This window comes from Gossypium arboreum, chromosome 5, assembly GCF_025698485.1.
Source record: "Gossypium arboreum isolate Shixiya-1 chromosome 5, ASM2569848v2, whole genome shotgun sequence".
NCBI classification, from domain to species: domain Eukaryota; kingdom Viridiplantae; phylum Streptophyta; class Magnoliopsida; order Malvales; family Malvaceae; genus Gossypium; species Gossypium arboreum.
In genome coordinates, this window is record NC_069074.1 from 33,361,858 (window position 1) to 33,386,615 (window position 24,758).

The window sequence follows — 24,758 nt, forward strand, 5'->3', positions numbered from 1 at the left end:
ATATAAGGACCTCAAATTTTGAATTCCATAGCTATTTGATACCTAGAACTACTAGAATTCAACTTTTGTATTTTATGCAATTTGGTCCTTTCCATCTACTTAAATATGAAATCAGTAAGATTTTCTTTACAATTTTTTTATACGATATTCCTATCATACGGTAATTTTTCTTACGGACTCAGATTTGTGGTCCCGCAACCACTGTTTCAATTTCACTAAAAACCGGTTGTTACATTAGTTGCTTTGTTGTTAGGGCTTTTGCCCTCCTCTTGTAATTCACCAAAAAAAACTATAAATATTTTTTTACATATATTATCTTTTGCTACTTATTAATTACATATTGGGAGGGATCCATTTACATTGGTATGAAACTAAAATAGCTTTGTACCCTTTCGCATATTTTGTACAATTAATATTTTAGCGATTCAACCTTTATATTTTATATTTCATTTATATAGATCATGCATGTCAAATTTGGCGTGAATTAAATTTTTAACTATTTATTTTAAATAAAAAATTTGAATCATTCAATATATTAATATAAACACTTTTTAGATTGATATGATAGAGATATTGAATCGGTTTGAAATTTTACATGCATAACACGTACTATTATATGGATAAATTCAATTGTTGGATCATTAAAATATTAATCGTATAAAAATATATGGAAATGTGTACACTGGTATAAGTGGATCCTTCCTATATATATTATTTACAAATTATTATAGTCAATTTATTACCTATTAAAAAATAAAAATAAAATTGAATAATAAAGAGTATATTTTACCCCATATATATTTTATTGGTTGTACAAATGTTTTGATAATAGGAATTTTTATTAGTATTATATTTGAATTATTAAAATAATTAGTATTTTGATTAGTTATTAATTTAAATAATAATTCCATGAAGTAAATTTATATTGTATGTTGAAAATAGTACAAATGTTTTAATTTTGATTTAATTTTTTAATATTATTAAAAATTATTAATTTACAAATTATCAATATTTTAATATGGTATTTGAAAATGTTTTTCTATTATATTTTAATTATATTTAAAAATTCAAATAATGAATAAAAATTAATTACAATAATTAAAAATATTTTATTTAAAATTAATAAAAATTAAACGCTTAAAATCAAATGCAAGTATCATTAGAAATTAGTAAATATAAATGCGTGAGTTTGGAGAAACTTTATTTTGTATATATAAAGCGTTAATGACGAAACTTGTTGCTGCTATTACTCCTACTGATGAGAGGGTTTTCTTATTTCAATTTTATTTCAGTATTAGACTTTTTTTAATAACTTTTTGAATTGTTACAATATTGTGGGGTAATTCTAGGGTAAACTCCACTAAAAAAAGCTTAGCAAAAGCTTTTACCAAAATATCTAAGGATTTACTTTCTTTGATAAATCCTTAGATATTTTGGCAAAAGCTTTTTTTTTTAACTGAAACTTATGATTGAAATGTTCGTGTGGGATTACTTTCTTTGTACAAACTCTCTTAACTTTTTGCTTAACTTAATATGATTCTAATTATTATTACCGATGCTCAAGTTTAAAATGCATCAATGGTTGAATTGCTTGGATATTTTATGAGTTAAGTTTGTTTGTTTAAAGGAAATGTATTAAGGAGGAGATTTTGCTACATTGATGTTATTGTTTTCATATTATTTAGTTTTGTTTAAAAAATTACTAAAGGGAAAGATCGTTGAGGCAATTATATAACCAATGGCTCATACAGTGCCACAAGTAATGTCCACTATCATAACTTTGTATGGAGTACTTAAATATGATGTTTTGGAAGATTATTCAACAAAGAAATGGTTCTCTTTAAAATGCTTTAGATATTCCTCTCTCTCAGTGGAACTTCCTGGTTCTATTGCCACTAGAGTGCTAGCAACATGCTCATCCACCTTCACAATGTGTCATGACACTGTCAATTGGGGGGTTAATTGAAAATGACCTTTTCTCCCTAGAATCAATATATCTTCTTATTAGTACAAATTTCCAGTGAGGAAAATCTCAAACATACGAACAGAACTCGAACAAAAAAAGAAGAAATAGGACAAGGCTCCAAGGCAAGTATCAAGTCACTATCTTTAAGGTTATATTCGCCTCACCTATCTTCAGTGTGCAAATGAGTTCTAAGCAAATTAACCTCGAGGATACAATGAAGCCAATGACTATTTACGTTTTACACTAACTAGAATAGTCCACTAAGCACTAAGTCATGTATAACAAGAAACTCAATTTCTACAAAGAATTTCTGTAGTAACTCTTTATAGAACAATCTAATAATATTAGAAAATGAGAAATGATAGAAAAAAACTTTTAGAACTTGTTGGTATGGTTTCCAAATGAAATCTCATTCCTATTTATAGGAATTTTCATTTCTTTTCATAGAGACATATTTCAATAGGTGTCTTTATGAATAAAAAAATAATTATTCATTTAATTTTTACAACTTTTTCAAAAATCAAATGATATAACTTTTGACCAATGGCTAAAAGATTTTTCTTTTGATTAATTACACCCATTCGTTTATAATTATCGGAATACTATAAATATTTGAATATGTTCCAACACTTCTTTCCCTGGAAATCAAGGATGAGACTTCATAGCCAAAACAAGAATGGGCATGGGTTTAGATATCGAAGCTGATCCCAAAACTATGTATCCTTTGACAACGTTCTTTAGCTTTCCACTCTTTTACTTTCTTTTCTTTTCATTTATTACTTTTAATCCAAACATAGCGTTATTCCAAATTGAGATAAATGAAAATTAAGTATTTTAAAAGAAAGTAAGAGATACTCAATTTCCCTTACTTTCCCTTGTTTAAATTTAAAAAATAAAAATTTCAAGCCCTTTCCCTCTCCTTAACCCAATCCAAACATAGTATAAGGCACAATAGTTTTTTGTTGTTTCAAGTTGGATCAAAGTTAATTCGAATGGAGTAGCCAATAAGAATGGAGACTGGTCGACGACTAATGGTGTATTATGTGATTTTTTTGGAAATTGGATTGAAGGGTTTCGTAGGTTTGTTGGCAGGGGCTTGGCCGTGAATTCAGAGTTGTGGACGATTCTACATGGCCTAGAAATAACCCATATTAGATAACACAACAAGGTGGTTATTGAAACTGAATGTATGTGAGCAGTGGAAAGATTAAGGATTGCTTGGGAAGTACTTTTTAGGAAAATAAAAGAAGTATCTCACCAATTTGAGTATGTCAAATTCCAGTTTATGAACAGGGAATGAAACATGGTTGCTGATTGGCTAACCAAAACATGTCGATCTATTGAAGTTAATCTACATATTATTGATGCTCCTACATTCCATATTAGGAAATTACTTTTAGAATATAAATTTGGTATTCTTTATTTAAGAATAAATTGATCTAAGGCAATACAAAGCTTTCTCTTATTTATTAAAAAAGTTAGGCCTTCATCCCTAGGCCTTCACACTATCTTTGGATAAATAGTGTAAAGGAAAGAAAAGGAAAAGAAGAGAAGATTAAGGAAAGGAAATGATATATGTTTTTTTTTTTTTCGTTTGGATAGTTAAAATTAATAAAGGAAAGGAAAGTGAAGTGAAAAGTTTAAGAAATGATAACTTACGTAAAAGGTTAATGGGATAAAAAAGACATTTTACATATTAAAAGGCAATATCATTTTCTTTTTTCCCCAAATTGGGGTAATTAAAAATGGAGTAACTCTAAGGGAAATTAAAAGATATTCAACTCCCTTTACTAAAAGATATTCAACTCCCTTTACTTTCCCTTAAATAAAAAATATATCTAAATATGGGAAAGATTATTATTTTCCATTAGTTTCCTTTTCTTTTCCTTGTTTTTATTCGATCCAAACATAGGTCATTGTTACTTGAAACAACCGGATGTTGAATGGTTCAAATAAAACACATATGGATCTTATATCCATAATCCGGGCTTTGTAGGTGTGGGTGCTATTGTTTTTCGAGATTATAAAGGATCGTGGGTTGCCACCATTTTATAGGCTACACAACGAACTCAGTGGCTGAACTATGGGCTTTGCATGATACTCGCAGCAAACTTAGTTGTGGAAGTAGATGCTACAACAATGATTGCAGAACCTTTGATCAATGATTGCATGATTTACTGAAGTCGTTTCGGAATACTAGACTTCTCTATCTCTATTGCCAAGGAAATCATTGTGCCGATGCACTAACAAAGAAAGGAAGTGACCCAGCTTTTCTTTTCAATTTCAGTACTAGGAATAGTTTAAATGACTTCATTGTGTACTATGACATCCCAGTCTGTAAGGCTTCCTTTGTTCTTGCTGATAAACCAAGTTATCCTATGTTTAGACTTCTATAATTTATGAATGAAAGCGCTTTATTCCACAAAAAGAAAAAACTGAAGCTCCAAGGCTTCACATTGGTGTGTTGGCAAGGTGAAGTTTATATAGCTGCGTTTAAGTGTTACTAAATTTTTTTAATTGCACTTTAGACCCTTAAAACTTAATTGATTCATTCAATTAAGTCTTTTTCCGTTTTCCTTTCCTAATGACACTCTAAAATGTATGATCTATTATGCTTAAATAAGTTATCAACAAATTCCTGTATTGTTGGGTAATTATGACAGTTTCAGTTTACTTTCTCTGTTAAACTTTGCTTTGTTGGAGAAGTCTTGTTTAACCTTTACATTTTTCTTTTATACTCTGTATTCTAAGTCATCTTTGATACCATCGCCTTGTCGGTATCTATAATTGAGAAAATATTGGAGCTAATATTTGGCAAGATTGATGGTTGTCATCAACAAGACTAAAGATTGAATCTTTGACCTGTTTAACAATCACTTTATGTTATAAAAAAGAAAAGAGCTTGCTTGGTGTCTTCGCCATTAGCTTGTACCCCGAAAAGGCTCGCCAATTATTTAAGTAAAAATTTAAGTTCGAAAATATGTTTCGAACAAATCTATTTAAAATATAGATGGGGTTTGGGTTCAAATATTCTAAACTCAATCTCGATCCGTCTCAACCATTTTCTAAGTTTGTAATATATTATAAGGATAAATTTAAATATTATATATAAACTTTGGTCTAATAAATAATGTTAGACATGAACTATTACTTTTGTAATTTTATACATAAAATATTGATTTGATTCAATTTTCATAAATTAAAAGCACAACTATTGATATAACTTTATTTTATATTGACAAATTGTATATACAAATAATTATATCTATCTAATATAAAAATAAAGTGATGTATTTATTTCTTTAAATGTATATAGTTGAATCATAGTTAAAGTTTCATGTATATATTTGAATGAAAATCAAGGTTTAATGTGTATAATTGTGTCAAATCAAAGTTCATATATCAAATTGCATATTAGATTGAAGATTATAGGAAGTTTTGAGATTTATCCTTATATTATATTATTTTCATATGTTATTTACTTTATAATAAAAACAAATAAATCTATACTAATATATAATACTACAATATAAACATTAAAAATATTAAGTTATTTATATATAAAATTTAAATAAATGATAAATTATAAAATTGTTAAATATTAAATTAAAATAATATAATATTTAAAAAACACTAAAACAATAATATGGGTGAGCTTGGTTTCAGTAAAAAAAAAACATGAGTGAGCTTAAAATAGGCTTAGATTAGCCATGAGCAAAATTTTAAGTTGATATTTTAAGTTGAACTAAATTTGTATAAACATAAAATATGTTAATATTACTTTTAAGTTCAACTCAAAACAATACAAAGGACAGCTAACTAATGACGATTAAAAATCAATAAAATAAGTGAAATTTTTAAATGGCAGTAAGGGACAATGCATTCAGATTTTCATGCGACAATACTAGAGCTGAGTATGGGGTTCTTCAATACAAATTTGATGTAAGCATTTAACAATACAAATTTAATAGATTATAAAAATGTAGAGGGATTAGTTTGCTATTTTTAAAAATTGAGGGATTGTAATGAAATCTGAGTTATAATACAGGGGTTTTATTTTACTTTTACCTTATAATTCAATATCCAGATATTTATCCAAATTTAGTTGTTGGAAATTCATAATATGCAGATTTGATCTTAGACATTGCTTCTAACTGTTAAAAAAGATCAGCTCCCACTCTCATTTCTCTGAGCATTGATCATTCATCATTCATCATTCAACAGACACTATTAGCCTAATAAGAAAAACCCAAATGGTTGATGTACTTTGTGTTCCATTTCCAGTTCTCCAATCATCGCCATCACTATCCTTCAAGCCTCGTCTTTGTCCTCTAATTCCTCCTTTACGACGTCGTCTCCATCTCAAGTCAAATCCTCTTCTCTTTCCTTTATTCTCTTCTTCCCCTTCCTTTTTCAAACTACCCCCCCGTTGCTCTTCATCTCCCATGCCCCTTCAACTCTCCTCTTTGTCTCAGGTTCTTCTTCACCTTCTTCTTTTTTTCCGTCTTTGGGTTTTCTACGTTTTTTCGACTGGCATTTTCATTTTTAAGTTCGAATTTCTGTTCTTTGGATACTCTTTTCCTTTGGCAGATGTTATATACAGTTTCTGATGGTAGTTTAGGTATTTTTATTACATTTTAAGAAATGGGTTTCTTTTGGTTCTCTCGTTTCTTCAAGGATTAAATTCAACCAAAAAAAAAAATACTTGGTTCTTTTTAATTCGGAGATGATGAAAATAAGGATTGGATTTGTTAATAATGAATGTTTCAAAAAGCATTATGAATACATATGTGATTGCAAGAAAACTTGAGACTTCTATAATGGAATTTGATATATGTATTCATTTAGCATCTTGATTAAAATGAATGCATGCTATTTATTGACGTAATTATTTGCGTGAAATGGTGATCAATTGCAGGACAGTTTGTTGTACTCGAGGGCCTATTGGGTTACAAAAACTATAATCGCGTGGAATGTGGATGTTGTAGAAGGTTCTTGCTACTTGTATGCAAGTAAAGTTGCTGCTTTGTCTGTTACAGATAATGGAATTCAAGGTCTGGATTGTGCTAACAGTTACCTTTCATTTATGATGATCTAGGTTTTCTGATTAGCATCTCATGTCTTTGATGTAAATCAAAGACCCCTATTTCTATCTTTTAATATTATCTTTGTCATTATAGGCCATGATTTGGAAATTAAGCTTGAGGAAGACCGGAGTGGGCTACATCCAAATGTACGCATTTCTTTTCAGTTTCTGTAATATTAAAGACATCAAGTTCTATCACTGCTATTGCTAGTTGTTGATGGTCGGCTTGTGTGGTTCACCTCCAAATTGTTCTTTCTTATTCACCATAATGTAGCATTACTAGTGCATATTTCTTAAGTTTGTAAGTAATTTTGAAAAAAAATATCATCCTTGATCTTGTTAGGTAATTGAGAAGTTTCCTCATATTCGAGATTATAGAGCTTTTAAGTTGCCTCCTGTGCTGGATGCCAAAAATCTCGTCAAATGCCAATTAGCTGTTGCTGAATTCAACTGTAAGCCTTTTGGCTGTGGCTTGTTTCTTCTATTTTCTCTTCTATTTATGTGCAAACTATTTTGCCACTGATAATGAAATAAATGATCTTATATTAGGATAATATGTTTTGAAGCATCCTCGGTTTTGTCTTTTCCGTTTTCTAATGAAACAACTCCCATTGCTAACAATGTATTCATGCTAGTTCAGTTTTGAATTTGTTTATTCATGTATGTAATTGTAATTTTGTATGCTTTTTGGTGCATTGACTGATCTGCTCAACCTTCTAATGTCAGTCTTCTTTTAAGTTCCTATTGGCCTTGTGACGTGTCAGAACAAGGTATTGCTGAATTCTATTGTTGCATGAGTGTTAATTTTTTTATTAAGTATCTTTACCTATTGTCTGGTCACAGTTCTCATCAGGTTGTCTTTCTGAAAGAAAATAGCGCTTCTAATAACTTTTGGCCAGTTAGTGTTTGTAATTTGGTGCCTATAATTTATATCTCTTTTCTCCTTTTTTACAGCACAAGGAAAATGCAGAAATGCTACCGGTTTGCAGTTACCTGGTGTTCTGGATGAATTGTTCTCATATGATGGTCCTCTTGGTGCTTTTTATTCTGCAGAAGCAGTGTCTCTATGCCTCTGGGCTCCCACTGCCCAAGTACCGTACCATGAAAAAAATTGAAAAAAATCTTGTTTATGATCATTATAATTATTTTTTATTCACACAACTAATGACATGCAATTGTTATTTTTGCTTATTTTGAATTAATTAGGCAGTTTATGCTCACATCTATAAGGATCCAGTGGGTGGGAGTCCCCTGGAAATTATCCCGCTGGAGGAAACTAATGGTGTTTGGAGTACTAAAGGACCAAAAAGTTGGGAAGGCTGTTACTACATGTATGAAATATCTGTCTACCATCCAAGCACGTTGCATATTGAAAAATGTTATGCAAATGATCCATATGCAAGAGGGTATGCTGGTTCTTTCAATTAGCCAACAATTTTTCTGGAACAGTTTTGGTGATTCATCTTTAAAGTTATATGGTACTCCTAGCTGGTCATGGTTATATTGTGAGATCAAAACAAACATTGCATTCATTTTGTGTGATGCTTATGCTGTCTTGTTGTTGAAGCAGGCTTTCAGCAGATGGAAAGCGAACTTTATTTGTTAATCTTCATGCTGATGATTTAAAACCTGAAGGATGGAATGAATTGGCAGACATGAAGTCGGATATACTTTCTTTCTCTGACATAAGCATATATGAATTACACATACGGGATTTCAGGTAGGTATGGAATTACTTTACTGTTTGTACAACTTAATCTGGCTTGCATTTGCCTTGTTTCTTTAACATAATTATAGTTTTGATTGGCTAGTATGTAGTATTCATAAGTTCCTTTCTTGGGTGGTGTTCAAATAGTTTGTAGAGTTATTCAATGAGGGAGAGTCTCTTCAAACACTGGCCCCTGAACTTAAAATGTGAAGCCTGCCCTGTCTACGGCTCCGTTGGAGCTTTGGCTCATGTTATCCTTTTACTATAATTTTTTTTGTTCAATTTAAAAGGATTTGACTGGGAACTTGAATTGGGGTGGAAGAGGGAGGGAGAATTTGAACCCTAGTCTGCTCATCCCTACTCTCTTTTAAGGGCCATTGTAGTAAGGCAAAAGGTTTGTATTGCCTAAAATGCTCAAAAGTTTTAAATTTAGCTTATGTGCTAAATTAGGTTTTGTCTTCTTTTTGGCCTTTATACAAAGTTCACCAAGTTGTGTTCATAATGAGAATCTTTGTTGTTGCTATTGCAGTGCCAATGATGATACTGTCAATGCTGACTTTCGTGGTGGTTATATGGCTTTCACCTTGAAGGTAGTTGTGTTCCTGTGAACCTTGTTTTCTGAAGAATCACAAGTCTCATATGCTAGCGTATTCTAGAAATCTAAAATGTTTATAGTTACTGCTACAGCACAAAATTGCTAGAGTCCGGAATTGGTGTAGTTTTCTTTAGTTGCATCATTGACTGTTTTGAAAAAGCAGAGCAAATAGAACACAAATTCTCATACATATATATATCTGTACCATACGGAATTAGAAGTACTACCATTCTACTCCCTCCCCCGATATCGATTCTTGTGTGACTTCTGCACCTCGTTCAGAATTATTTTTTAATGCTTTTTTATTTATTGAAATATCAAAACCATCTTTACTTTTAATTTCTTCTTTTAATTTTTAATTTTTAATGTTGAAAAATAGAAAGGAAATGTAAATTTTAATAAAGTTTAAGGCTAAGGGTTACAGACAATAATATTTGTACAAGGAATAGCATTCATAAAATTTCATGATTTATATGCAAACTACTGCTTTGTTACACAAGATGATATTTTCTAAGTTTTGGTTAAAATTCCACAATGCATTTGTGTGATCCACTTGCATATTTACTGATCGGAGCCTAAGATAGATAAAAGCAATGCAAGTTGTAAGGACTGCTGTGCATAGAAGTTCATGTATAAAGAAAGGAAATTGCTATGATTACGTACTACATTTTGTTTTTCTTTGGGTTTAAGATATTTATGCATGATTATTTGTTACTTAACATTTAGTTCATCCAATTTGAAGGACTCAGCAGGCGTGCTCCATCTGAAAAAATTATCGAAAGCTGGTATTACTCATGTTCATTTGCTGCCAACCTTCCAATTTGCTGCTGTTGATGATGAGAAGGAGAATTGGAAGTATGTGGGTAAGAGAGTATCCTAGGTTAATGTCTTGGGATGTTGTATCTTAAGCAACAATTGCCATTCCTTTCCCTTTACCCCCTTGTTCTATTTGAAAGGAGACAAAAGCATTCCCCTGTGTGACGAAAAGGAGGCTTTTGTGTATCAACAATTAATCAAGTTCCTTGTGAGCTTGATCTAGTTAAGTTTAATGGTTAGATTTTAACACTTGAACTCATTGAGCATCCTTTTTTTCTTTAAAAAGGAAAAAGAACTCTGGTCGGTTCTCCGTCCATCTTTGTTGATTCAGCCTTTCCCCTTTTTGATATTAACTTGCTTAATTGTGTCTTTAGAAAAGTAAACAAAAATATAAGGGTTTAACATTATGATATTTTGGACATACAGATATATTTCCTTAGCATCTATCCATGTCCAAAGTAATGCTTTGACCAAAAAAAAAAAAAAAAAAAAGTAATGCAACATTACTTTTCTAAAGATTCCTTTTGTAAAGTTGGTTGCTAATCTTTTTGTTTGAAAGTTGGACGTACATATTTATTTATTTATTTGTATATGTGCTTGGTTTTGGCTTTCCTAGGTTGTGTTGGCAGCTAATTTGTTCAACACCAACTCTATTGCAGATTCTAAGATTCTGGAGAAGCTACCCCCAGATTCAGCTGAGCAGCAAGAGAAAATCACTGCCATCCAGGATGATGATGCGTATAACTGGGGGTGAGCATGTGAATAAAATTTGGATAAGAATTGTCTTATTTATTGCCTTTTGTATGCACTAATGCTTCCTTTATTGCCTTATGCAGGTACAATCCTGTTCTCTGGGGTGTCCCTAAGGGAAGCTATTCAAGTGATCCAAATGGTCCCTGCCGTATAGTTGAATTTAGAAAGATGATTCAGGTCCAGATGTTTTCTTTTCCTCCTTTTGCCATATTTTGGCCATTGAGTGCGTAAAGTAGCTACAATGGAGCCATCAATGTTTTTACTTTATTGATCTATATAAGATTCTAAAGAAATTCATCTTTAGTCACTCAAATGATTTCACTTTCTGGCTGCAGGCACTCACCCATATTGGCCTTCGTGTTGTGTTGGATGTCGTCTATAATCACTTGCATGCAAATGGCCCTTTTGATAAGGATTCTGTCCTTGATAAGGTCCTTTTCTGATGTCAAAGATGCTTATACTCATTGGGTAGTAATATTTATTACCCTTTTGTTGTGACAGAAAGTTTCTTATAGATTGTTCCAGGTTACTATCTGAGAAGAAACACTGATGGTTTTATTGAGAACAGTACATGTGTTAACAATACTGCTAGTGAGCATTATATGGTCGAGCGCCTTATTGTTGATGATCTTTTGAGCTGGGCAATAAATTATAAGGTTATTATATTTTATTTCTTACCTTTCTTGGGTAATCAGATTACTTTAGTTCTCCTATATTTATGAAACTTTCTGCCATACTTTTCTATAGTTTTACTAATGCCTTATAAAATGTTTTTAAGGTTAAATTAGACTTCAATTTTATTTATATGAATTATTTTCGAATTCATATATAATTGATCTTTTTCTGTTGATGGACCTGTCAGGTTGATGGGTTTCGTTTTGATCTCATGGGTCACATCATGAAACGCACGATGGTATGTAGCTTACTTTGATTCTATTTTTGGATTTCCTATTAAAAAATTGAAGAAATAAAAAAGGCTTTCCATTAAAATTTTAATTGCATATCGGTTATGATCATGAAAGTGATGAGCATCATATAATTTTAATACATAAATGGCCTATTGATGGAGCTGAGTTGTATATATAGCTCAGTTAGCTGTTGAAGTGAATGCGTTTAGTATATTAAAAATTATTGATGAGGCTTTCCAAGTTAGTTAATGATGTAACTTCTGATTTGTAGTCTATCAGTTTCTTTTTGTCAACATAGACTGGTTCCAAACAATGATCATTGATGTGTGGATAACTCTACGAGTGAGCAATAATGGTTGGGCTGAGATTTCTTGTTATTGGGATCTTTTGAACTGACAATCAATTTATATGGTCATTTCTTATAATTTCTTGCGGTTTTGGTTTCTTTATATCACTTTATTTGGTCTATATTCCGATATGCAACTCAGCAAGACTCATATGACCTATGCATAGGTGAAAGCAAAAGATGCACTTTGTAGCCTAACTAAGGAAAGGGATGGGGTTGATGGTTCAAGAATTTATATGTAAGTTTCATGAAATGATTTTCTTCCTCACTGACTCCTTTCTTGGTTTCTTGTGTTACTTTATAGGAAAGGCATTTTAAGTTTTAACTAGATACTTAAAATGTTGCAATAAGATCATTTCTTTTAAAGGGATTGGCACGGTTCAAACTTTCCACCCAGCTTTAATGGTGAACTCACAGCACATCTTTTTGAGTTGCTTCTCTTCTCTTTTCTTCTGATTTTTATCTTGTTTTCCCTTCATTATTGCTTATTCTTTTCTCCTTCTGTAACATCCGTTTTATTTCTTTCTATAATCTTCCCCTGCACTCCTTGATCTCGCACTTGCTGCCACCTTTTGAGGGGTGAAGAAATATTCTAGAAAGAGACATTAGGGAAGTGAACGAGGTTAGGAAAATGTTAATCCGGGATCGTACTATCAAAACAGTATAGGGGTCAGGGCATGCACAAGTACTGGAAGAATAAAAGATAGATTACTTTCTTGGGAGAGAAAGGGTGGATGGAGGTGTTTTGCAAGGAGAAAAGTAAAAGAACCATGGAAGAAAGAAAGAGCAAAATGAAAGATAAAAAATGCATTGTTATGAAATGAATATGATGTTGGCTTAAGGAATTCTCAGTAGTTCTCTTACCACCCCTGTGAAAAGATGGGTAAAAGAGCCAACTGAATCAATTTTAAAGATTAAAGGTTTGACTTGCAACATCTAGAAATTGTGTTTTCTTTCTTCACATACATAAATAAAGTGTTTTGTACTCAAAATCTTAAGGGTTTTCTATGTAGTTTCTCTATGTATCTTGGAGTTCCAAAGATTTTGAGTTTTTTTCACAGCAGCTATGCTTGGGGTATTTTAGTTGGAAATCTTCTTATTTACAGATACGGTGAAGGATGGGACTTTGGCGAAGTTGCAAAAAATGGGCGTGGGATAAATGCATCACAATTTAATATTTGTGGGACTGGAATAGGAAGGTACTTCGAATTCTCTTAAGGGATCAATATATTCTATACGCTATAATACAAATCTCTTACTGTTCTCTATTTCTCTTTTTTTAACCATGTACTTATTTCTGATTAAACTAAAACAACTTCTTTGACTCAGCACAGAGTTTTAAAGCAAATTTGTCTTTGAGGAATTTATTATTAAAATTTAGATATGTTTTTGTAATAATATTGACATTCAATTTGGTAATGAAAAATTAATTTTGAATATGGTAAATTAAGCAAATTTTAGATGTTCAGAAAGAAGATATAGTTTGTGATTGTCCAAATTTGCAAGGTGAATATCCATACTGAAATAAATGTAGTATTTTCTAACTAAATATTTAGTATGTAAAGGTTTCAAGTCATGGTTAACTCGATTGCATATCCAATTGTTGTAAACCACATCTATTGTAGTTTGAATTGCTTTCAGTAGATACTCTTAAGCAATAAGAGATATATTTGGTAATACAGCAGAATCCCGGGCTTTTAATTGGCTTTGTAATTATCATGCTAGCACGAGTTAAAAGAAGCAATGAATAAAGTATGACATACCATTGAACTTTCTTTAGTTCTTAAATGAAGCCTTTATGTCTTGTTATACCAAACCATTGAACTTCTAATTTGGTGCAAATATGTGTTATTGTTGTCACATCTGTTACCTACATAGCTGACGCTTGCAATAGAAAAAAAAATCAGAGTCCGCTATAACATATGGAATGTCTGTAATACATTTATGTTATTTCATGTAAATAGCAGTTCTATGATGTACTATGATTTTGGAACGAGTGCTAAGTGCAAATTTAGACAAAATTTAGGTCCTTTATTCTTCATCCTGAAGTTCCGTTGTGTTCTTTTGCTGCCATTTTGCCACAAATGCTCATAACTTAAGTTTTTCTGTCATTTCTCTCAAATCTAGAAATATAATCTTCTTTTCTATATGGACCTGAATTTGTTTTATTTAGGTTTGTTTTGTGGTTTTATGCATTGTTGACTTTATTCAGTTTTAATGATCGAATTCGGGATGCAATGCTTGGTGGGTCTCCATTTGGTCCTCCACTCCAGCAGGGATTTGTAACAGGCCTGTTGTTGGAGGTAATGAAAAACTTAAAACCTGTAAAAAGGACTTAGATTTCTTTATTTTCATGTTATCTTATTGGACCACCTTCTTATTAGAAAATTAACTAAATTGATAATTTATTTTGTAGCCAGTTGCACTACAAAATTAAGACATCAGGTCCCAAAACCATTAAGCACAAATCTTAATAAAAGGCCTCTATAAATCCAAAATAACTGATGTGAGATGGAAAAAGGTGCAGCAGTTGCATTCCTGGATTCTTCCATGATATGCATCTAAAAGAAGTTATTTGTACTTACATATTCTGCAACAATTCATATTGATGGAAACTGTAATTGTCAGCTTCTCACTTGCATTTTTCTTTGTATGGGAAGTGAATTTAGAAGAATTAGGTTTTGCTTCAGTTAATTAGGCTTTGCTATACTCTAGTTGGAAAAACTGTTTCTTCATATGTGCGCGCGTGTGTGTGTGTGTGTTTGGAAAATTATACAGTACCTTGTTTTTATTCTTCTTATGCAGCCTAATGGTCATGATCATGGTACAAAGGATGTTGAAAAAGCAATGCTTGCTTCAGCAAAGGACCACATCCAGGTTAATTGTCTTGTTCAGCACATTTGATAGTGTTTAATCTGTGGTTTAAATCAGATAGGTTATTTACTGCATACTCTTTATAAATTGCTGTGGCGATGTTATTTTGGAGTCTTAAATTTTGTGGTAAACAAAACCAATCGTTTATAAATTTCTGGACTCTTTATGAAGATTCAACTGGTAAGCAGAATGGGTGCGGATTTTTAGTGCATTTTGAAGTATTTTTTATTACTACTCTTTAATTAACTTTTATAGCTAAGGACCTATGTCCAACACTTATTTTTCTTGAAGTATCATGTCCAACACTTGCGTCCGATGCATCTCCGGACGTGGATATGAGGATATGACTGTGCAAAAGAACTACATATACTTGGAAAAACTATTATTGAATATACCCATGTCACAAGCCCACCCTTGTCCGAGTAGCATAGGTTGAGTTGATTCCATCTGTAAATAAGGTTGGTAGATTCCCTTAGAATTGAATTAACATGGTTGCATAATTGTTTTTAATCATTTTGCAGCCTATTCTTGTGTGTAGCTTGGGGAATTGACATTTTTAACATTCACTCGCGTGTTTGTGTATAATGCAGTTATAGAGGTGTTGCATTATTATTATTTTTTAATCATGCTACAATTTATAATCCCCTTGCTTTAAGATCCAGATGTGACAAACTGGATTATGCTTGCCTTACAACTAATTAAATTAGTTTAATGTGATTAGGTTGGTCTGGCTGCAAATTTGAGGGATTTTGTGCTTACTGATTTTGAAGGAAAAGAGGTATAGGTTAATCTTGTTGGAATGTTGCATTGAGAAATTTTATTTTGGTGATGCTCCCATATAATTCCTCATATAAAGAATATGGCTCATGTTTTGTTTTCTTTCACTTATGGCAGGATTTATTTTGCTATGCTTTTTCCAACTAATCTGTCATTATGTGAAATGTTCTCCCCGCATTTGTTGAGAGTCAGCTTAAGTGATGCATAAAGTAGAAACTTGTTAATATATCTTTTCAGATTACAGGCATTAAATGCATGATATTTATATCTATGGCCATGTATAAGCTATGTTATTTTGACTCTGTTTTTCTTGAAGTACCCATGTTCGAAAATAACCCTCCAAATACATTGAAATTTTTTGAAAAAACTGAGTATATTCATGGTAGAAACATAGCCATATATGACATTCACAAATGAGTCTAAGTATTGTATAAGCATAAACTTCTATTCAATCTACCTTCACAAGTGTGCCATAGATACAAGTCAGATTTTTTGTATGTTTTATCATTTAATTCAATTCTATCTATTGTAATTTTCAAAAATCTCTATCTTTTTTACCACTTATCTTTTAATGTTAAATTTATGGGATGCTATTCTCCTTCTGATTCGTAACTTGATGTTTTCTTAGAGGAAAGGATCGGAAGTTCTCTGTTATGGTGGGACACCTGTCGGTTATGCTTTATGCCCCACAGAAACGGTACTTATCTTACTTTCTGAAAACACCTTGCTCAGATTCAATGTACCTGGTTTTGTTTTGAAAGTGTGCACATTACTTTCTGGAGTTAAATTTTCATGAGCTATGTGCTGTCAGTCATTCGTAACTTAAAGCCTACCTTGCCTTTATTCTCTCTGACATAAAGTAATGTCCCTAAGGGACAGAGAAGGGAAACTACAGTGGTTAGCACATCCCAACTTGCAACGTGATCCTATGAAATGGAAATCCAAAGGGGTTTTGGATGAAGGTTCTCTGAATGCTTTGTTTTTCAGGAACATGCTGTGAAGTTTTTAGAGATCAGACATTAGGCAGTATGATTTAGACCTTGGTCATCAGAATAGATGCTGCAAGATATTGACGGAACTGCTATACCTTGTTATTATCAATTGTTTTTGGTCTTGCAGTGGGTTGGTAGATTCTTCTCAGCTTGTATATGTTTGGTTTCTCTTCTAGAGATCCAATTCAGACAAATTTTAACTGTCGTATTCTGTTCTAGGGATAATATATAGATGCCTTAGATCCATTGGTAGGATAGTTGACTGCAGAAAGAAAATATGTAAGGACCATCAATTGGATTATACATTAAAGGAGATCTTAAATTTGCTAGTTGAAATTTCCTACAGTGTGACTATAACTATTACAAGATTTCTATGGTTAAGGAGTGGGGATACTCTGATCGAGTAATGGAGACTTTGGACCTGGATAGAGATCAAAAGTTTTCTGTTGACCAGATTCATGTAATGGTCAACTTAGAGATGGTTTCTTCAGTAAAACTGGGATTTATTATTTGGATATTGCCTTGCTGCTTGTCTTTTCTCTGTCATTCAAAATTTAAATGATTTTGCTTAGAAGGAATCACTGTTTCAAATTTTAAATATCAATTATGTGCATTTTCTAATAATGTATAAAAAAAAGTAAACGTTTTTACATAAGAGTATAAAGTTTTCTCAAACCATAAAGTATTTATAACTGTAATAATTTCCCAGGTCAATTATGTTTCTGCTCATGACAATGAAACCCTCTTCGACATTATCAGTTTGAAGGTATGCTCATGATCATACTGTGTATAATGTTCTATTGTACTTATCTGAAAAAGGGAATAATGTCCAATTTTACTCAACTATGACTATTAACTTTGCCCCTTGCAGACTCCAGTGGGAATATCGGTGGAAGATAGGTGCAGGATGAATCATTTTGCAACAAGTATAATTGCACTGACACAGGTTTTCCCCTCGCTAGTACTCAATATTTACATATCTGCATTGACCTATGGTCATAATATATAATAGGAACTTAAGATAAATGGTAACAGGAAATGTACCCTCCAACAAGAAGCTATGTTCAAAATGATTTAATATCTTTGTCCCAGATGGCCTGATACTGACACAAGACTAGAATTTGCATTGGGCGCAAAATTGCCTAGCCTTTGAATAACTTATCCAGAACTAGGTTGAATATTAAACTGGTGCAATCTTAACCCATTTTGCTTTTTGTAGGCTTTTGAAAACTTATGTTCCAATCTGGTGAAGTGAAGCTATTGATTCCCTACACATGATTGCGTTTATATTTATCAGATACAAATCTAGTTTTGATCCCATAGTCTAAAACACAATCAGGTCAAGATACCAGTATTTAAATAAATGTCTGGTTTATCTCGTTTTGCACAATAAATAAATAAATAAAATAAGCTCCTAAAATTATATAAAAATAGATGATACAAAACTGAAGTACATATGTTTACTCTCTCTCTCTGTGAACCTTAGTTGTTTTAAAGCCTTTGGTCTTCATTCTCTACTGTTTTAGATGAGTTTGGTTCATTTTGTAGCAATGAAGTCTGTAACTTTTAAGGATCAAGCAAACAGTTTAGTATAATCTACGATGATCACTGCTCCATTTGCTGACGATTTGATGTTGTACTGTTGCTTTTTGTTTTATTTTGTTTTGTACAATTGTAGGGAATACCATTTTTTCATGCTGGGGATGAAATGCTTCGCTCAAAATCACTTGATCGTGATTCATACAACTCTGGTGATTGGTTCAATAGGTCTGATTTTCCATTTTACAAGTTTTCTTTCTACTTGTTATTTCAAAATTTGACTCTCTTTCTGAAAAAAATGATAGACAATTATATCAATGATGATATTCTCAAAAAGTTGTTGCCCCCTCAACCTCATTTTTTGCTTGCCATAATTTCCAGACTAGACTTCACGTACAATTCTAACAACTGGGGCGTTGGGCTTCCTCCAAAACAGAAAAATGAAAACAGCTGGCCATTGTAAGCATCATCTTTTTTTCTGTTTTTTTTTTTTTTTTTTGGTTAACAGGGGTCACTTTTTGATGCTAAAATATCTTTTTGGCTAGTTAGTGCACAGGTATTCTACTTCTGAATTTTGTTGTATGATATCCCTAATGATCTTGGGTTTTGTTGTTGCAGGATACAGCCAAGACTAGCAGATCCCTCCTTCAAGCCTCAAAGGAGTCACATTCTTGCAGCTGTAGAGAACTTTACGGATGTCTTACGCATACGGTATTCTTCACCTCTTTTCCGTTTAAGGACAGCAAATGCTATCCAGGTGAGGAAAGCCATTTATGACTTTGCCTTTACAAGGTTTAGTTTGAGATTCTATGACATTGTTGTGGAATTGAATCAAGGATACAGTTTTATTTGTTAACTGCACAAAAAAGTTAACGGTTTTAGGTCAAACCAAGGTTAACTACATCTTTGTTGATAACCAGACTGAACTCATGTGAGATCCTTGCCATTTTCACCTTTTTGTGGCGTTGATAAAGGAATGCATGCCGGGGTACTAAATTTTCCGAAAGTTCAATCAATTTCTTCCTATGTCATTGTGAAAGTAGAACCCAGATAAATGCATTTTTCCTACACTATTGTAGATCAAACTAAACTATTCCAGCTGACGTTTCCAGAAATGCAACTTGGTCATTTGGACTTGATGCTGCATCAATGGTTTTAAATGCATTATATCTAGATTTCTGTTTTGTATACCTTGTATTGTTAGATATTGGTTTCCCATTTCTGCTTAATATTCAGCTTCCCTTTGTTACCTTGCGAACCCATCATTCTGAAGCTGAAGACCAACGCCTTCTTCCCCCTGTTAGCTTAAGTCTTTTTAAGAATGGATCTATTGAAAGGTAACATTAGGTGAAAGTTACACAAAAGAAACATATCGTTTTCTGCTCTCTATTGAAATGGCAAGGCTTATGTTCCCAGGAACGAGTACGGTTCCACAACACCGGTCCATCAAGTGTCCCTGGCTTCATTGTGATGAGTATCGAAGATGGTAATGAAGGCATCCCAGGGCTATCTCAGTTAGATCCCGTGTGGGTATTGATGATGTTTATAAAAATATATAATCATATATTGTAATATTGATGATATTGTGTATCGTAGTTTTGTAATTCTTTGTTATTTGCAGCTTTTCATACATTGTGGTTGTCTTCAATGCATGTCCAACTGAGGAATCATTCAGTAGCCCTACACTGCGAGGAAGAACTCTTCAACTGCATCCCATTCAAGTATCGTCAACTGATGAAACAGTCAAAAAGTCATCCTATGAAGCATCCACGGGGTGTTTCACTGTGCCTGCAAGGACAACATCTGTATTTGTTGAGCCTAGAAAGGTATGAGAAGTTTGTGGTGCTGAAATTGTCATCTGTTTTGTAAAATTTGGTGCCTAGTCATAGGGTTCTCCCTTATGCAGAAACTATACCATATTATATGGGTAATACTGGGTTGCTTACTGTACTGTGAGGGTAACGAAGCAAATAGCATAAGGATTGGTAAAGATTTTGGTGTTTAATGTAGATACTAATGAGTACATATGAATGGTAAAATCTTTCTATTTCAAACTTTGGGGTTTAAGTCAACTTGGTAATTTTGGACATGATACAATTGCATCACATGAACATGAGACAGGAAAGTAACTAAAACATAACTACAAGAACATGAGACAAAAATATGACATCAACAAAAAATTTCATACATAAAATGACACAATGCAATAAAAATTATATAGATTATTATGAAAAGGGATAATGTTAAAGATCAGACAGTCAATGTTAAAGATTTATTAAAAAGAAAAATGATAAAAGAGTCTTTGATTGATGACATAAATTTTAAATTTTAACAATTCAATAACTTAAATAAAAACTTTAAATTATTCTGTATATATTTAATAAAATTTTAAAGTAAAAAATCAAAACATTGATTTATTACATTAGAGTATAGTTGGTATAAAAAGAAAAGCGTGTTATTTTTTTCTCTTTAAATGGATCAAAAGTTCAAAGTCAAAATTACACGTAAAACACTTGTGAGGTATAGTCGACTGAAAAGGAAAAAGGAACCTTCAATGAACTTTGTAGTAAACAAGAAGTTTATCCATGGAGAAAAATGACTCACTTTCTTGGACTTCCTTTTATTGGTAATAAAGAATAACCTAATTAATTTTATGAAAAAGATTAAACTAAACTTAAACGGCTGGTAATTATGTATTATCTAAACGTGTTGTAAAAAAATTAAATTAAACTTATTCATGATAATTATGTATTGTAAAATATCGTTTTCGATATTATAAGTCTGATAGTATTTTTATGAGAAATTGTTCTATTTCTTAATTATATTATTTTTTTTCCTTGAGAAAAAAATATATAATAAAATATAGAACAAAAGATACCAAAGAGAAAATGGCACATGTTCTTACTTTATATACTTAATCTTAGATTGCTTTCACTAATTTGAGCATTTGAGATGAGAATATTATCTTAAAAATATTATTTAAAAATAAAATAAATAGGAACAAAAGTTGACTTGGAAACTTCGGTCGTCTCCCCAGTCCCCACCGTGATGGATTGACATTAAAATAAAAGGCCACTAATTGTTCAATCTCCAAAATTGCTCAGTTTACACACAAAAAAGAAGTATTAAAATGGTGATTATTATCTTTCACTTCTTCTTGATATACAGTGCTGCAGCAGTTGGTCTTGCTCCACCCTCAACTTATCTAGATGGTTGCCAGCCGATGAGCTGCAAACGCGGCGCCCCCTCCGTGCGGTTCCCCTTCCAATTAAAAGGCCGGCAACATGAAAGCTGTGGCTCACCAGGGTTTAACCTGTCCTGCAACAACAAGAACCAGACGGTGCTGGAGCTGCCCTAATCGGTGAAGTTGTTGGTGAAGCGTATAGATTATGTAAAGCAAATGATTCAAGTGTATGCTGAAGATGGTTGCGTCCAAAATCAGCTCCCAAATCTCACAATGTCTTTGTCTCCTTTCAATCTCTTATCGGACAGTTATTATTACAGCGAACTGGGAAACTTTACTTTGTTCGAATGTTCCGATGAGGACCAATCCGACTACAGTAATGATAACAGCTTGTTCAACCAAATTAAAAGCTTGTTTAACCAAATTAAAGCTTTCCTAGGAAGTGTTGTTTTAATCAGAAGCAAAGCATGCTGCTGATAAAGTTTAAAAATGGTGATGTGTGCAGGTGCAAGAACGAAGCTGATGATTTCAGGTACATTTGGGTAATCTAATGGGAAAATTAATGGAAAGTAATGATGATGAAACATATATCTGACAAGGATGGATCCCTGTGGGTGTTATTTGAATGCAGGTATAAGTATCGGTTCCTTTTTTCTTGCACTCAGCCTTTCTGTTGTTCTATATATGCACCATTTGCATAAAAAAGAGAAAGACGCTCAGCGCAAAATCGAACAGTTTTTGGAAGATTACAAAGCTCTCAAGCCCTCTCGATATTCCTATGCTGATATCAAGAGGATCACCTTTGATTTCAAGGAAAAGCTGGGACAAGGTGGCTATGGAACTGTTTTCAAAGGTACACTTTCCAACGATGTTTCCGTTGCCGTTAAGCTTCTTAACAATTTCAAAGGAAATGGGGAAGAGTTCATCAACGAAGTCAGCTCCATGGGTCGAATCCACCATGTCAATGTCACTCGTCTCGTCGGCTTTTGCGCCGACGGGTATAATCGAGCCTTGGTTTACGAGAACTTACCCAATGAGTCATTAGAGAAGTTCATATTCGGAGACAAAGGTGAGAATCATTTCCTGGGCTGGGAAAAGCTTCACGAAATTGCTCTAGGCATTGCCAAAGGCATTGAGTACTTGCACCAAGGCTGTGAGCAAAGAATCCTCCATTTCGACATCAAACCTCACAATATCTTGTTGGACCAGCACTTCAATCCGAAAATCTCCGATTTCGGGTTAGCCAAGCTATGTTCTAAAGAGCAGAGTGCGGTATCAATGACAGCAGCAAGGGGAACCATGGGCTACATTGCACCTGAAGTGCTGTCTAGGAACTTTGGGAACGTATCCTACAAATCAGATGTTTATAGTTTTGGAATGATGCTGCTGGAAATGGTGGGAGGACGCAAAAATATCGATGTCAAAGTGGAACATATGAGCCAAGTCTACTTCCCAGAATGGGTTTATAATCGTTTGGACAAAGGTGAAGCGTTGGGAATGAGCATTGAGAACGAAGAGCATGATAAGATAGCAAAGAAGCTTACAATTGTTGGACTTTGGAGCATCCAATGGTATCCGGTGGATCGTCCATCAATGAAATCGGTGGTTCAAATGTTGGAAGGAGAGGTTGAGCATCTCACAGTACCGCCAAATCCTTTTGCCTCTAAAGATGAAATGAGGGCTAAACTGCCCATAAACAGAGAGCTTCAAAATATTTCTGAATAATTAAGAGTATATATCAAACCAATATCCGATCTCTTATATTATAAAAAATTAAGAGTACATAAACTTTGGTACACTTTAGAATTTAGTCCTTATTATAAAAAATTCAATGTAACTTAAAATTTTCCCACTCATTCACTTTTTATATCATCACTATTTCATCACACGTTATTTATATTCTCTTTTCAACATTCAAATTCACATAACCTATTTATGTTAATTTACAATTTAGTCCTTTTCTACTACTTCATTGTACTAATTTAATTTCATATATAATATTTGAACATCCACAATTAATTAAACCAATTTAGCATACTCTATTCTTGATCTAAATTAAATAAATTAAAATTATCAAGTACTTATATTGTCTCTTTAATCTCCTCACTTTTTCCACAACTTTCTCCAGTTCCACTTCCAATTTCTTTCTTCCAAGGTGATATTCTTACTCTCTAATGTCTCTACTTCACTTCTCCCTTTGGGTGACTATAAAAATTTTCAGGAAATTTGGGAGAAAAAGTGGGATTTTATGATGAAAGACCAAATTGTAATAAAAACAAAATTTTCTTCTCTACCTCTCTCACTCACGTTGGAACATGGAAGGATGATGATTTCTCTTCATCTTTCCTCTCTTTTTTATACTAACATTTTCATAACAAAATATTAATATTATAGTATTTATCTAATTATTAATTTAAAATATCATTAAAATATCTCCCATTTCATCATTACAATCTAGAATTTTCTCATTTTAATTGACCATTCTGTCCTTAATAATCCTTAAAAAAATTCCATTCTCATCCTCACTTAATTTGGTAAAATGGTGATTTAGTCTATCAAATTTCTCCATGTATTTAATTTAGTCCTTATTCATCCATTTTCCTTATTTTCTAGACTCTTCCACCCTTAAGATATTTGCATTATTGATCCTTCAATTTTTTCATATTTATACTTTAATCCATCACATGTTAAATATTTACACTTAGACCACATAACTTTTCATATTTTTATGATTTAGCCCCTAGCTCAAATTAATATTTCACACATATTTCTTATTTCATTTTCTCTAACATCCTTTATCATTTACTTTCTTTATATCTTATTTGCTAAGAATATATCTCTTATTATTTTCAACCAATAGGTTTTGGGGATGTTACATTTTACTTCATAGATTCTGCTAAACCATTTTATAAGTATAAACACCAGTTCAATAATCATTAAAAGTTTAAGAAACAAACTCACCAGTATTAGTAAGAATCGTCTCAATTACATAATCTAAAAGTTTTGTTCTCAAACAAACAAGTAATCTCACAAACTACAAGTTGTGAGTTGATAACTCACATGTAATTAACTTGTCGATGCATTTACCAAAATTATATAAAGATATCCACTTGTTGGAAAAATGGACCCGTATTTCTTTCAAAAATGTAAGAGATTCAATCTTAACTTTTGTTAATGAGGTTGTTAATAAATCATCTTCTTTGAGAACAAGCAA

General features: G+C 32.4%; 2 protein-coding genes across 4 annotated transcripts; both read left to right on the forward strand.

Moving 5' to 3' along the window:
- The first annotated feature begins 6,065 nt into the window (after positions 1–6,065).
- LOC108453052 (pullulanase 1, chloroplastic) lies at positions 6,066–20,414 on the forward strand. 3 transcript variants are annotated; one of them, XM_017750943.2, is made up of 27 exons: positions 6,066–6,441; positions 6,885–7,020; positions 7,147–7,199; positions 7,396–7,504; positions 8,007–8,143; positions 8,259–8,458; positions 8,623–8,772; positions 9,290–9,350; positions 10,098–10,218; positions 10,831–10,921; positions 11,008–11,101; positions 11,260–11,355; positions 11,440–11,580; positions 11,787–11,837; positions 12,346–12,416; positions 13,285–13,377; positions 14,391–14,481; positions 14,984–15,055; positions 15,774–15,830; positions 16,458–16,526; positions 17,531–17,587; positions 17,693–17,767; positions 18,500–18,588; positions 18,742–18,819; positions 18,979–19,117; positions 19,777–19,886; positions 19,982–20,414. In XM_017750943.2, the coding sequence occupies exons 1-27, from the start codon at positions 6,220–6,222 to the stop codon at positions 20,190–20,192; spliced, it is 2,874 nt and encodes a 957-aa protein (XP_017606432.1). In that variant the 5' UTR covers positions 6,066–6,219; the 3' UTR covers positions 20,193–20,414. The 3 variants fall into 3 exon arrangements, with proteins under 3 accessions (XP_017606432.1, XP_052884129.1, XP_052884128.1); XM_053028169.1 differs by lacking the exon at positions 19,982–20,414 and having other exon boundaries at positions 18,979–19,071; XM_053028168.1 differs by lacking the exons at positions 19,777–19,886; positions 19,982–20,414 and adding an exon at positions 19,281–19,450.
- Positions 20,415–21,454: 1,040 nt separating this feature from the next.
- LOC108451341 (rust resistance kinase Lr10-like) lies at positions 21,455–23,332 on the forward strand. Its single transcript, XM_053028767.1, has 2 exons — positions 21,455–22,076; positions 22,176–23,332. The coding sequence occupies exons 1-2, from the start codon at positions 22,034–22,036 to the stop codon at positions 23,267–23,269; spliced, it is 1,137 nt and encodes a 378-aa protein (XP_052884727.1). The 5' UTR covers positions 21,455–22,033; the 3' UTR covers positions 23,270–23,332.
- Positions 23,333–24,758: the final 1,426 nt, after the last annotated feature.